This window comes from Agelaius phoeniceus, chromosome 14 (genome assembly GCF_051311805.1).
Source record: "Agelaius phoeniceus isolate bAgePho1 chromosome 14, bAgePho1.hap1, whole genome shotgun sequence".
Classification (NCBI taxonomy): domain Eukaryota; kingdom Metazoa; phylum Chordata; class Aves; order Passeriformes; family Icteridae; genus Agelaius; species Agelaius phoeniceus.
In genome coordinates, this window is record NC_135278.1 from 5,131,836 (window position 1) to 5,146,395 (window position 14,560).

At 46.9% G+C, this 14,560-nt stretch overlaps 1 protein-coding gene across 1 annotated transcript; it reads left to right on the plus strand.

The window, feature by feature from the left end:
- Positions 1 to 1,720: 1,720 nt before the first annotated feature.
- On the plus strand, positions 1,721 to 14,560 carry PRPS1 (phosphoribosyl pyrophosphate synthetase 1). Its single transcript, XM_054641567.2, has 8 exons — positions 1,721 to 1,870; positions 2,402 to 2,617; positions 4,830 to 5,013; positions 5,365 to 5,463; positions 7,177 to 7,301; positions 9,037 to 9,210; positions 10,017 to 10,176; positions 12,484 to 14,560. Exons 1-8 carry the CDS (start codon positions 1,863 to 1,865, stop codon positions 12,574 to 12,576), a joined length of 1,059 nt encoding a protein of 352 aa, XP_054497542.2. The 5' UTR covers positions 1,721 to 1,862; the 3' UTR covers positions 12,577 to 14,560.

The window sequence follows — 14,560 nt, forward strand, 5'->3', positions numbered from 1 at the left end:
ATTTGCATGTTTAAATATACCCTCTGCTGCCTTCAGCCTCAGGGCCCCACTGCCTGGTTCACAAATATCAACTGAGATGTTTCTGTTTTCTGTGCCTGGGCACAGAAAACTCTCATTCTGTATACAATTAAATGGAATTTAAAACAAGAGTTTTAAGCAAATACTTCAAAACCAAGGTGTGCCCCAGACCTGGAGGCAGCAGTGAATGGCTGCAGGGATGTGGATTTGGGGCAAAAATGTGTCTGCTGGAAATTTGGGAGGGAGCCTCAAATCCCATCCCTTGAACCATCAGGTAGCCACTGCCCAGTGAAGTTTTCTTCACTGCTAAGATTAATTTTGTTTGTTAAGATGATTGTTCTTTGCTAAAATGAGCAATGATTAGCAACAAATTAGAAGCAAAGGGCTGTGTTCTTCCTTCCCCATTCCCTGGATTTGTTGTCTGTCACAGCATCTCAAAACTGCTGCAGCTACACCAGAAAATAATCAAAATTACCGGTATTAATATTCCAGTTCCATCAATGCAAAGCATGGGAATCAATACCTATTTTTATGCAGATGAATTCCAAATTTAACGACACTGTACAAAATGTTCTGGAAAACCTCCTCCAAGTATGGTATTGCAGTCATTAATTTATGGGTCTTTGGGGATAGTGGCAGCAGCATTTGGGGCCAGGGGAGTTTAAAGAAAATAAAGAAAACATGGCCAGCCCCACCCCCCCTTGATTGTGGATGATTTCTTCTGGTTGAATTCTCAAGGACTGGAAGAAAATCAATGTCAAATTCACTGCAGAAGTTTATTGCCTCTTAGAAATTCAGGTAACATGAGCAGGAATTATACAATTGCATAAAAATTCTGAAGAAGCTGTGGCTTATTTATATACATATATATATTTGTATGTTTCTATAAATGTATCAATCTTCCTTCTTCACTTCATGGGGAAACAACAAGCACAGACAGGGAGTGAAGAGTCCCTGGCTTGGTCTCATCATTACCCTGGATTTGCTGGTGTTGTGTGTCTGATAGAAACACAGAAATGCAAGGAATTATCAATTCCTGCATTCTCTATGATGAAACACACGGCCTCTTTATTTTGAAGGGGTTTATAATAATGTATGCAAGCTAAAATTTGAGTATCATTTCCTTCAAAGTAGTGAAAAGTAATTTGAGATAATTAAGTCTTAGAAAAAGGACAGGACTATATTGGCCTATTAACAACTGGAGACTGGATCAGAAATTTAGAGCAAGAATAAACCACTATAAAAATCACTTTGGTGGGATTCTTGGGGGTGTCCTGTGCAGGGCCAGGAGTCAGGACTTGGTGATTCCCTCACAACCCAGGATATTCTACGATTCAATGATATCCAGGTTTAAAGGTTAAAAACCCTTAAGCACAATGTTTATTTTCACCAAAGATAAATTAATGCGCATAATGCAGTCACATACAGACCGATAATTCACAGAAGACTGATTTGGTATTAGTCTATAGTTAGTTACATATATAATTATATATAGTTATAAGATAGATATATACATACACATATCTACCTTATATATATATATATATATATGATATAAATCTATAATTTGGTATGGAATTGGGTACAAAATCCCGACTATAAACATAAAAACCCCTCAGGAATTAATCAGCCGCCAGGCGGGCTGCAGCCCTGACCCAAAATCAGCACAGCCCTTGAAGGGCAGGGCCGGCACCCTGTCGCGGGGCTCGGAGGTGCCGCAGCGGGCCCGGTGCCACCCGGTGTCAGCCGGTACCGCCTCACACGCGGCCCGCCGGGTGACGCCAGCTCCGCGCAGCGCCGCGCAGGGCGGCGGGGACGGACGCGGCGGGCGCGGGCAGGCCGGCATGCTCAGGTAACGGTGGCGGCGGCGCGGCAGGGCCCCGCTGGCGGCGGAGGGGCGGCGGTAGCGGGGCAGGGGCGGCGGGGGCGGCGCCGTGAGGCAGCAGCGGGGCCATGGCCCGGAGCCTTCCCCCGGCGCGGGGGGCGCCATCATGGCCGCCGGGGGGCGGCTGCACCCGCGCGGACACGTGGGGCAGGGCCGGCCGCGCGCTCGGCCCGCCGCCGCTCTGGCCAATCGCAGGGCAGGTTGCCACATAGCGACCAACCGCAAGCCGCCTCCTGCCTTAGGCCCCGCCCCCAGCTGGAGGCCGCGCGCACCGCTCCTCGCCCTCAAGGGGAAGGAGACGCGTCAAGCCACGCCCACTACTGCCGCGCCGTTTAGGGAACCCCGCCCCCTGTGGCGGTACAGCCAATAGGAAGCGATTGGGGGCGTGTCCTCGGGGCGGAGAGGCTATAAAGGGTCGGCGCGGTAGGCGGGAAAGGGTAAGATGGCGGCGTAGAGGCGACTGGTGTGACCTGTACCCACTGTGCCGCGTCCTCGCAGGAGGCGGGCGGGTCCCCGCGCAGCAGCCGCGGGCGCTGCGTGGCGGAGCGACGACGAGGGGGAGAAAAAGGGCGCCGGTGCTGCAGCCGCCGCCATGCCCAACATCAAGATCTTCAGCGGTAGCTCGCACCAGGACTTGTCCCAGAAGATCGCCGACCGCTTGGGCCTGGAGCTGGGCAAGGTGGTCACCAAGAAGTTCAGCAACCAGGAGACATGGTGAGGCGGGGCGGGGCGCGGCCGCACTACAGCTCCCGGCAGGCCTCGCGACGCTGCGGCGCTGGGTACCGCGCGGCCTGCGCGCGGAGGATGATGGGGGTTGTAGTTTGAGGGCCGTGCGGTCGGGCCCGGCTGCAGAACTGAGCTCGGAGACCTCTCCAGAGCGCTCCCGCCGGGCCCCTGCTGCCCCGGAGCCCTCGGGTGCATCGTGCACGTCCCCCGGGCACAGGCGGGTCTCGGTGCGGGACGAGGCCGGGCCGCGGTGCGCCCCGGGAGCCATGTGCGGCCCGGGCCGTGCCTCCAGCGGCCCCCGCCTCACGGCGCGGGCCCCACGCGGGCTCCCCCCCGCCGCCTTTGGGGCTTCCAGCGCCCCTTTTGGGGCTTCATCAGCAGCCGAGGCCGCGCGGGGCTCCTGAGCTTGCAGGGTTTGTATGACCTGGCCGCTGTGGCCACTGTTGGAGCGGTGCAATTCGCCACCCGGACCTTGCCCTCTCCACCCCGAAGCCGCGACCTGATGGGACGGCGCAACTCGGAGTTACACCTACACTGACCAGGCTTTTTCATGCTTAAATGTAAACTCTGATGACTTGAGGCTTGATAATTTTGTGTTTAGCATGTAGCTGGTACCTTTAAACTTCGCTGAGGAGCTTCAGAGTCTTAGAAAGTATCGCTAGAATTCTTAAGGAGAGAGAGGAGGCTCACACCTCCGTGCATCCCACGGTGCATTTGCAGTCACGCAGTCTGCTTCCCTTCAGCTTTGAAACCTCATGTTCCCCTTGTTTTATGTAGCTATGCTTTAAAAATCTTGCCGCCATCCTACGTAAAGCTAAAAAGGAGGTTTAAACTTGTTCAGAGCTCCTTAAGCTTGCTTTAGAGAATACACTAACCATGTATACACCAAAGAGTATAATATAAAGAACTTGATTGCTCCAGCCCACTCCTTCTGGAAACAGATTTTTTTTTCCCCAAAAAAAATCCAGGATGTACATGTGACGTACAGTATTATGTTTCTCTTGCCATGGATATCGATTGTGAAACCTCAGAGGTAGTACAGAGAGTTGTAGAGGAGTTTTAAAAAGTTCTGTTTGATTTACAGCCCTTGCACTGTTCTCATTGTTCTTTATTAATTGCTCTTACCCATCTAGCTGGCTGGCCAGCAGGTTCCCATGTCAGCAGGTAATGTGACTTGAAGACTTGAAATACATCTTATTTACCCAATAAACTGACAGCAGGTGCTTTCCCAAAAGAGTAAGACTGTTTCAACAGAATAATTAGTAGACTTTTTTTGTACCATAAATATCTTAAATCACCCTAATATTGAAGATGACACTTTGATGCTAACTGCTGATAATCAGACAGTTCCCCAGCAGAGTTCTCATTGACAGAAGCTCTCCATGGGAGATGGATGCATCCTGTAAATCAGGGGGGCAGTAAAGATGACAGCAGCTTGCTGATGGATATTGAGCAGTAAGATATAAATAGATAACAGTCATCAAAAAAAGTTTGAGGAAGAGATCAGAAAGGTCAGGGAAGAAAATATTAGAATTAGAGCTCTACCCTGAGGGGCTCTATAGCTGAAGTGGTTTCTTTCCCACTGTTTCTGGTGCAGGTGTCTCCATACATGCACTGGAGCTGGCATTTTGCTGCTGGCAAACAGGACCTTTGGCTTGTGTTCAGGCCCTTCATCAGCAGGGATTAGTGTGCACTGCATCCAGGAGAAAATTAACCCCAGAAGCCTTTCCAGAGTGAAAGGCTGGAGTGCTCCTCTGCTGGAGCCCCAGAATGGCTGTTATGAGTCTCAATCTGATAATTGGCTGCAGTGTTGCTTTGGTAGCAGTTTGACCCCACTCTGGCTGGTGGCTGGCCACGCTCCTTGCTCCTTTGTGCACTGCTGCTTTTAGAGGTGGCTGTGCTTGTGATTCCAGGGGAACAAGGCCTGCTCTGGGGTGTTTACATACTCAGCTTGTGTTGAGATCAAGAGTACAGGCTGAGTGCTTTTAGCCTTACAGGCTAGACCATTAAATCTGATGAGAGAGCGCTGTAAAATAGCCACTGAGCAAATAAACAGCAGTGTTCCTGTTCAACAGCCTTGATTATATGGCACTGTCACCCACAGAACCTTGGGGATGCAGGGCCTTGGTTGCTCTGCAGGCACAGGTAATGGCTGTGCTTTAATTTGTGTTTGGCTCCAACTTTCTTCTGATGTTTCCAGCGTGGAAATAGGTGAGAGTGTTCGTGGGGAGGATGTCTACATTGTGCAGAGTGGCTGTGGGGAAATCAATGACAATCTGATGGAGCTCCTCATCATGATAAATGCCTGCAAGATTGCCTCAGCCAGCAGAGTCACAGCTGTCATCCCCTGCTTCCCTTACGCCCGGCAGGACAAAAAGGACAAGGTAAGGGATGTGGTAAAGGTTTCTGCAAGGAAGTTAAAGACACAGCTTGAAAGTCCTGACTGCTGGAGAGGATTTAAATGAAGTTTTGTCGCCTCCTCTGAATATCCAACCTCTGTTCAGTTTGTTAAACTTTGAAACATTAGACTGCAAAATGATCTTTTCATAAAGATCTAGTTCTTCTTGAAAATATACTAAAGTCTAATCGCTAGCTGATGAGAAGATGCAATGTTAATGAGTGCTCCTTTTAGTAACTGCTTGTGAATCACTGCCTGGAAGCAGAAGGCTGACATCTTGATGAAGGAGTTGAACTTGTCTTATACTGTCTTTTTTTTTTTTTTTCTCCTGTACCAGAGTCGAGCTCCAATCTCTGCCAAGTTGGTTGCAAACATGCTGTCTGTGGCAGGTGCAGATCACATCATCACCATGGACCTGCATGCATCTCAGATTCAGGTAGGAGCAAAAATCAGGAAGGGACTTAACCAGTTCCAGTCTGAGCCTCTTGGCTGCTTTGCAAGCTTTCCAGTCATCTGCTTTTTGGAGATACTGCAGTGATCAAGACTTGGGAATTTGGGACTGGATGGCGAGGTGGGTAACAGGTTAACCTGTAAATGAAAGTACAGCTGTTCTTCATCAGACTGAGTCTTGTGTAAATGAGCTAGTAAATGATCACTACAGCTTTGTGGCCACACACTGACACTGTTTGTTCTTCACTAGACCTTGGAGGAATGGGAGATGGAGAGAGTGTCTTTAAATTCTGAGCAGTATTTCTGATACTTAGTGTGTTGTCTTGGAGAGGTGAGCAGTTAGTTCTGCCCTCAGGTGTCCTGGCACAGCTGCATTTGTGGGTTTGGTTGACCAGGACAGTGATCTGATAGCCTGCCTCTGGCAAAGATGGGCAATCCCATTTGTATCCATTTCTGGCAAAGATGGGCAATCCCATTTGTATCCATTCAGTGCCACCCTCCCACACAGGCTGGCCTTGGTTCTCTCCCAGGCTGGTAGTGAATTGAAAATCATTCATAGGCTTTGTTGGCTTATGAACAAAATATCTCACAGAGCAACTAAAGTCTTGATTTGGGCTGTGTAAGAAAGCTGGCAGGAGTATTTGCCAGGGAGAGGAGAGGAGATGCTGCAAGCTCAGGTTGATTTTGTTTTTCTCTCTCTTGAGCAAGTGCTCAAGACCAAGAAACCAACTCAGTGCCACTGAGAGGGGTGTGGCAGAGGGAAGGATGTCTGTTGTATTGCTGCATAGGGTAAGGTAGCTACTGCCTGCTGAAGTAAGTGGGCTGGCTGTTGTTTTAACACTTGGAAGTGCAGTCATTCACACTTCAGTATGATTTTCCCAGAAATACTGTCTCAGATGAAAAAAAAATCTGTAGGGGCACAGCTGAGAAGGCTCTCAGAAAGAGCATGAAATAACTGAGCCCAAGGGGGTCCCTCTTCCTACAGGGCTTGGAATTGGTGTGACTGAAAGGGCTGACCTTGCCCCAGCAGCAGTGATTGGGATTTAATGGGATAATTTGTGCACATGTGCTTCCAGCATCTGGCTGGTTTCAGCCTGGTTCCTGTAGCTGCTGTGTTGCTGAGCACAGAAGGAATGATAGTGAGAAGGGTCTGTTACCCTGTACCTTGAAGCATTCCTCAGGAGCAGCTGCCCCTCGCTCTCCTGCCTGTTTACTCCAGGGATAAATTCTGGTATTTTGTGACCTATGAGATTTGGAGAAGTCTGCAGGGTCACTGTAAAGTTATGGAACCAGCTGCATTACTTTAAAGACAGATGTTCCTCAAGCCTGTTTTGTAGATGTGAACAGTTTGGGTAATGAGCTTTAAAGACTGACTGTAAACAGGCAGCCAGCTGCTCTGGAAATGAGTGCATTTGCTGCAGGCTTTCTGCAGCCCCCAGGACAGAACTAGTTTCATTTTGTGGAGGTGTTAAATATAAAGTGTTATTTATGCTGCTGAGCTATTTCTGGCTCTGAAGACTTCTTACATTACTATTCTGTGTATCCCAAAGACTACTGCCCTTACATCGAGGGAAGTAAAAAGGAAAGCTGACGGCTGTGGAAAGGTGATGATTGCATGCCTGATGATATAGAAAGCTTCCTACAACTGTTTCTGGAATGGGGCTTTCAGCTACATCTGTTCCTGTTGTCTTCCTTGCAGGGTTTTTTTGACATCCCTGTTGATAATTTATATGCTGAGCCTGCTGTACTGAAATGGATCAAAGAGAATATTCCAGAGTGGAAGAACTGCACCATTGTTTCACCAGATGCTGGTGGAGCCAAGAGGTGAGCTGTCAGACAGGTAGCTTGAGATGCTGCTGCTGTGTCTACTTCAATTCCTAAGAATCCTTGAGACTCTATTTTTAAAACATGTTCCTTCTTTCAGTCTGCCTTCTCTCAGGCAGTCTGGGACAGCTGGTGAACAGTGGTCAGATAACTCTTCCTAGGGAATGTTTAGAAGGTTTCTTGGGCTACATGGAGCAATTAATAGCTTCTAGAATCACAGCTGCATAGGTAGGAATTGCACAACAGCTACCTCCCTTGGAGTAAACCAATTTGTACAAGGGTGTTTATGCCAACTGAAGGAGGAAATAGTGTAGCTTACACCCCTATGCCAAGGCAAGCTTACTGCTGATGATTAATGATACATTTTTATCCAGGCTGCTTTCTTTGCAGAATTAAACTTAGTCTCTTGAGGTATTTTCTTACTTTATTACCCTGGATTTGAATATCTAGCTGTGATTTAGGCCTGCTGCCTCTCTTCATCTTCCCTGAGAACGAGGAAGATAGATGGTTCCTTTCCAAAAAGCAGCAGCATATGCTATAGCACATTTCTATTTTGATAGCCTTACAATCTCCCATCTCCCTGCAGACAAACATGCCAGTTTGTGGGCAGCCCAGAATGTTCTCAGAGGCTTTTTAGGAGAAATAGGCTGTTCCTTGATGCTTCTGTCTGAGGGCTACATGTGAACAGTAGAGGGACACAGATGTATTCTTTAATCCAGGGCTGTCACACCAAAATGTTGGTGGGTGCTGATGTGATTCACATGCCTCAGAATGTTTGAAGTGACATGTTACAGGCAGCCAAGAGACACAGTGGAGGTCACTGGATGTCTTCTGTAGCTCTGCTGTGGTCCATGGATTGGGCAAGACCTCCTGTACATTCAGCTATTTCTGTAGCTCGTTGCATAACACAGTATATGAAGTGCCAAACCAGCCAGATATAATCTGACTCTTGAAAAAATCTGCTCAAAAGCCTCTTATACTGAAATGTGTCGATCTTGGCTGGTGCAGTATTTTATGGAGATACGCAAAGCCAAATACTTCAGTTTAGTTTAACAGTCTTGTGTAGGACCACCAGGATGTTAAGTCTGATCTAGTGGGGCTAAGAGTCTACTTACCTCAAGTGAAGAGTTTCTTGGGAGCATGTGTGTTTTACTCCTTCCGCTCTTAATGCTTTTAACCTCTTTACTGTTTGTCAGTATCAATATATAAAGTTAAGATCCCTCTAGTAAGGTTGTTCTGCAGTCACTTTAATGGGAATAAATGTTAGGTGGTGTATTTGAATCTCCTGGATGTGTAATCCTGCCACAATCTGTGCCAGTGCTTGTGTGCATGATGATTGAGTGCTTACAGGAGTGACAGTAAAGCCCTGTCATAGCACAACTTAAGCCTTTCCCGTGTAGTGTTACAATGATGACAACTTTCCAAGTGTTTGGATTGCTTCAAGTTTGCTGACCTTGCTGATTAAGATTTGTTTTCAGCTTAAATGCAAATTAGTTTACAGTGGTCATGATGAAAGATGAGATCTGTTTGCAGTCACTGAGAGAGATTAGATCAGAGGTTGCAGTTTAGCTGCTCGAAGGGAAACGAAGGTGGCAGAGTGCCTTCTATTAATTGCTTGGGAGCAGTAGCAGATGTGGTGACAGCTCCTCTTAGTGCAGTGTGTTTGATATTGAGAGAGCTTTGCCCAAAGCTGCTGTGTGAGTTAAGTGTTGTTTGGGAACTGTTCTCTCCTCAGAGTGACCTCCATTGCAGATCGCTTGAACGTGGACTTTGCCCTCATCCACAAGGAGCGCAAGAAGGCCAACGAGGTCGATCGCATGGTGCTGGTGGGGGACGTCAAGGACAGAGTGGCCATCCTGGTGGATGACATGGCAGACACGTGTGGCACCATCTGCCACGCTGCAGACAAGTGAGTGGGGCTGGCTGCTGCCCTCCTAACCCAGGAACCTGCTCTTACACGGGGAGCACCGTGTAATGGGTTAAGCAGATTATTTGTATGACAAGTTTCACAAGGCTCGTGCAGTTTCTTGATTATTCATGTCATACAAATTAAGGAAAAAAACCCAGTAAAAGTTCTTGCAGTCGGCTCATGCAGTTTCTTTATTATTGCTGTCATATAAAATAAGGAAAAAGACCCAGTAAAAGTTCTTGCAGTGGGAATAGTAGAAGACCATAATGTCTTTTTATTTCCCTGCATTGAAAATGGACCATCACTGACCAGGCCAGGTAGAACTAAGTGTTGTCTGGTCCATCAGCTGGTTTTGTATTAGAAATAAGCTCTTCAGACTTTGATATCATTCATGCCTTTTACTCTAGAAGCAGTAACATATTAACTGTAAAATACAGTATTAAAAATCAGCACAGTATTTCATACTGTATTAAATAAAGTATTAAAGTATTAGCACAGTATTAAATATCTGCTACCTTGTGTAAGCAAAAATTACAGAAGGTCATTTGTATGATCTGTTCCAACTATTCCAGAGCTAAGAACAAAGGGGTTTTTTCCAGTGTGTGCTTTGCCTGTAGTGGATTTCATGGTACTTGTAAAACTGTTTTGTTTTTTTTTCCCAAGTCAGTAGAGTAGGGGAATCAAAGGTAACCTGTTCCCTAGGCACATGGTGCTGTCTCCAGTCATGCTTACCATGTGCCCTGCTCTTATGTCAGTTTAATACTTGCTGAGAATTACTCATCCTTGTCCTTTACTCCCCCTTGCAGGCTTGTGTCAGCTGGAGCCACCAAAGTTTATGCCATCTTAACTCATGGGATCTTTTCTGGGCCAGCAATTTCCCGCATTAACAATGCCTGTTTTGAGGCAGTTGTAGTCACAAACACAATACCCCAGGAGGACAAGATGAAGCAGTGCCCTAAAATCCAGGTGAGCATCTATTTTCTGTCACTCCTGGAGGGTGGTAGCCTTGTCTGGTCACCTGTTGGGGGTGAAAATCCCACAATACTGTGTAGTGCTGACAGTGGTTCTGTTGGTACTGCCTTCAGTGTTGCCTAGTTCTCTTGGCCCTGTTGCTGTGGGGTAACAGACATGTTACACTGATATAAAGCAGCTTCTGTTGCAGCTCATTTCAAACAGTTCATAAAGGATCTTTTTTTTACAGGGCTTGTTTTACCTAGATCAGGTGTCTGATTTAATGGGGCCACGATGTAGGCAAGTAGTTGGATGTGTGCCCTTTGGAGGAGTGATGTGCTGATGTGCAGTGCTGAAACAGAGGTAGACAGGAGCTTCTGATGTTGGTGCTGACAGCTTTGTTGTATATCTGTCACTTTATGCTCAGCCTTTGCCATCCATGTGAAAACTAAAAGCTGATAATGAGCCCCAGAATCTGCTGTTCTTCCAGTTCTCAATCCACTCATCCAGTGTACACTTCTTGGGTTTTGCCTGTGAGGATTTCATGACAGACAGTGTCAGCAGCCTTGCTGAAGTTGACAATATCCACTGTTCTCCCCTCACCCATCCAGGTAGTTGCTTCCTCATAGGTGATCAGGTTGGTGAAGCATGATTTGCCTTGGTGAATCCATGCTGACTATTCCTGATCATGTTCTTGTCACCCATGTGCACAGAGATGGCCTCCAGAATGAAGTGCTCTGTCACCTGCCCAGGGATTGATGTGAGGCTGACTGGCCAGTAGTTCTGGGTTATATTTGCTTTCTTCCAGTCCTCAGGCATCTCTGCTGATCTGCAGGACCTTTCAGAGCTGATCATGAGTGCCTGGCTGTGATGTCTCCCAGATCTCTCAGTACTCATGAATGTATCCCATCAGGGCCCATGGACTTGTGGATATCAAATCTGCCCCAGTGTCCTCTAACCCACTCCTCCCTAAGGAAGAGTCTTCCTTCCAGCATTCCCTTACCCAGGTCTCCTGCATATCAGTGCAGACTGATGCAAAGAAGGTGCTCACTAACTGCTCTCTGTGCATCCTCTGTCACCAGGGTACCCCTTCCCTTTAGGAGCAGGCCCACATTATTCTTAGGTTTTTCCAAATACATCAATAACAAAAGGAAAACATTCTTCTTGTCCCTGATGCCCTTTGCCAGATTTAATTCCAGATGGGCCTTGGCTTCACAGCACCAACATCTGGGACACAAGCATTTGGAGAAGTTCTGGCAGTACTCACACTCAGCCAGTGCTGTGGTGTGGGTGTAGAGGTTTCCCCACTGCTGGGCTGCTGGTGAGAGGGCGGCTGAACTGGTTGAAGCTCCAGTCATTTTTAAGCTGCTTTTGGAAATATGTTATAAGCTGATTGCAAGCTGCTGTTGGGTTGCAATTCTTTCAGCACTAACTTCTGAATGATACTCCTGCAGCCTCTAAAACATTTTCTGGTGCTTCACCTTGTTTTCAGACTCCACACAGCAGCTGGTGTAGGCAAAATGTTAAACTGGCAGCCTCTGTGTAAGTAGCTGTTGCCAAAGATGCAATGGAGCAGTATTCCAGGCTCTCCTCTAATACCTCACATTTACACACTGGTGTCTGATGTTGAGGAGCACAGAGCTAAAGGATTTGTCACAAGTCTCAGGCTTTACTCTGCAGCTTGTTCATTTTTTCTTCCCTTCAGAAACAAACTATCTAGAAGATGAAAAATATTAAATACAATTTTCACTTGGTTTCCTTAATGCACCATGAATATAGTGATTTTTACTAGACTACATATATTGAAATGCTTTAGCTGTGGGGATTCAGAGCTGGGATTTGGCTGAGACTCAGCTTTCCCTCCTGCTACCTTTCTGACCCCACCAGATGGAGCCAGCACAGCACCCAGGAGCTGAGCTGCAGCACAGCAGCTTCATCTCTCAGACTGCTGGCAGCAGTGGTAAAACCTCTTGGCTCAAGGGAAGTGATTTCATCTTGATTTAGACCGCCCTAGCTTCTCTGCACAAAGTGAATAAGAGAGTCCTGTGGTAAACAGATTGAACCTAGGGAGTCTGACCAAAGCAAGGCAACAGTAGAATGTAACTGACAGACCAAGTAGAATATTTGTAGTGCTATTTGTGGGGTATCTTCAGGCTTAGATGTAATTAAATCCTAATCCTGTGTAGAAGTAATTTCTCTGCATCTGGCATGTTAAAATGTGGGTGATGAGTTTATTCTTTAGGTTGTCCCTGACTTCCCAGCAGTTCTTTCAGGCTCGATGCCTTTTCTCAATGGCACTGATGCATCTTTCTTCCCTTCCAGGTGATTGACATCTCCATGATCCTTGCAGAGGCCATCAGGAGGACTCATAATGGGGAATCTGTTTCCTACCTATTCAGCCATGTCCCTTTATAACAACAGATGTCAGCTGCTGCTTGTATGGCTTTTTTTTTTAAAACCAAAAGTTGTTCAGCTTGTTGTAAAGTTCAGTAGAAGACTCTGCTTGTTCCAGTGCAGTTCTCCACATCTCCTGCTTAAGTCAGGCTTACTGGCTCTGTTCCCAACACTGGGAGGCTGGAGGGGAAAGCTCATGTTTATAACAGCCAACTCCACCAGCACCCCCGTGCATGGAGCTGGTCAGTAGCACTGACTCAATTCTGCAGGTCTGTGGAGAGCAGGACTGACACATGGCTAATTGCCACAATTATTTTGAGGGGGGGAGGGAGAGGGTTTGTCTGTGGGCAGGGTTAGATGATCTGGCATGTGCATCCTAAATTGTTTGGGAAGTAGAGCTCCCTAGGACATGTTGATCTGGATCTACAGCAAGAGCCCAAGAGACTGCTGGCTGTCTTACCACTCTGTACCTGACAGAGCCCTTGGAGAGTGGTGGGGAAGGCTTGTGTCTTGGCCAAGCTTGACCCTTGTGAAGCCCTGGGAGACACCATGGGAGTGGTTCTGCTACAGCTTCCTCCCATAAAAGGAGATCAGTGTAGCTTGCAAACTTGAATTCTTCTTAATTGTTGATGAAATTAAATGCCCTTTAGTGCACTACACAGCAAAGTGAGGGTGAGAGCAGAGTCTGTGCAGTGCTGTACTAGCTTAGTGGGGAAGGTGCATCCTGGACAAGTGTTCTTTTCCAAAAGCTCTGACATAGAGAACTTGTGGTGGTTGTGTGCTTTGGTTTCTAGTGCAGGCTAAAGCCAGCTTCTCAATTTCACAGCTTCCTGTTAGCCTTGCTAGCTAACTAGAGCTCTGCTGTCATGTGCTGCAGCTGCACCTTGACCTGCTGTGCAACCCCCAACACTTTTTTTACCAGTACAGTAGTAACAGAGCCTCTGTCCAACAGCAGCAAGGTTGTTGCATCTAGCAAGTGCCTGCTCAGATGCTGGGGTGACCTGAAACACAACAGCTTTGTGTCCAGCTGGCTCAGCCTCTCACTCATTGCCTGTTACAGTCCTGCTATCCTGGAAGTTATTGAGACATTGTCCTGCTCACTGTCTGCCTTTCCTTGAAAGCCTTGCTTCTTGCAAAATACCCTAAGCCAAGGAGCACTGCAGGTTGCAGGACAACAGAACCTGAAGAAGCCCTTGGAGTAGGTCTGATGCTTCCCAGGAGTGTTCATGGCAATGGGTTGAAGAGGCTGGTGATACATAATACTGGGAGAACTACAGATTTAACACCAACCTGACAGGCCACAAAGTGCCTGAAAGAAAAATACCAAAACTAGAGCTGGCTGAGGCTCTTGGATGTAATAAGTATCATCTGAAACTTGAATACTTTGAAAATGTACCAGACAATCGTAAGGTAAACTGCTAAGTCTCTCTTGAACTCTTACGGTTTATAGACCAAACTGTTTTATTCTGGTTTTCTTTTGTTTTGGTTTTTTTGTTGTTTTTTTTTAATAAGCACTCCTTTTTTATTTGTTTTTGAGCTGGAGGAAGGGAAAAAGGGAAAAGAAGGAACTTGAAAATTCTTTCTACAGTAACCAGCATGGCTTTGAGAGGCTGGGGGCTGGGGTATAAGTGGAACTAACTGAAAGATGTGGTTAAAATCTAGGGAAGTACTTCTTTAGTTGTGCCTTTTACTGAAGACTTCTCTCCCTTCCTAAACTCCTGTCCTGTGGCAACATTAACACTTCTATTAGTGTAGAGCTTTTCTTTTTGTATAAGAATTGGTGTTTGTCTGGAAACTGTGCATCTCTTGCTTCTTTGCTTTGCATCCTGCACTGAGCTCTCCTGAGAGTCTGTGATCCCACCTGTATGGGAGCCCCTGCTGCCATCCTGCTGCTGCTCTGAGAGCCAAAGGCCAGGACATCAGAGCAGTGCTGGGAGGATTTTCAGCAGCATTTGTGTTTAAAGTTAAGACCTGATGAAGGAATTAAACTTTTATTTAAAAACCA

Coding starts and splice junctions, on each gene's coding strand:
- PRPS1 (XM_054641567.2), top strand. Junction 5,014..5,364: donor GGCAGGACAAAAAGGACAAG/GTAAGGGATGTG, acceptor CTCCTGTACCAG/AGTCGAGCTCCAATCTCTGC. Junction 7,302..9,036: donor GATGCTGGTGGAGCCAAGAG/GTGAGCTGTCAG, acceptor TTCTCTCCTCAG/AGTGACCTCCATTGCAGATC.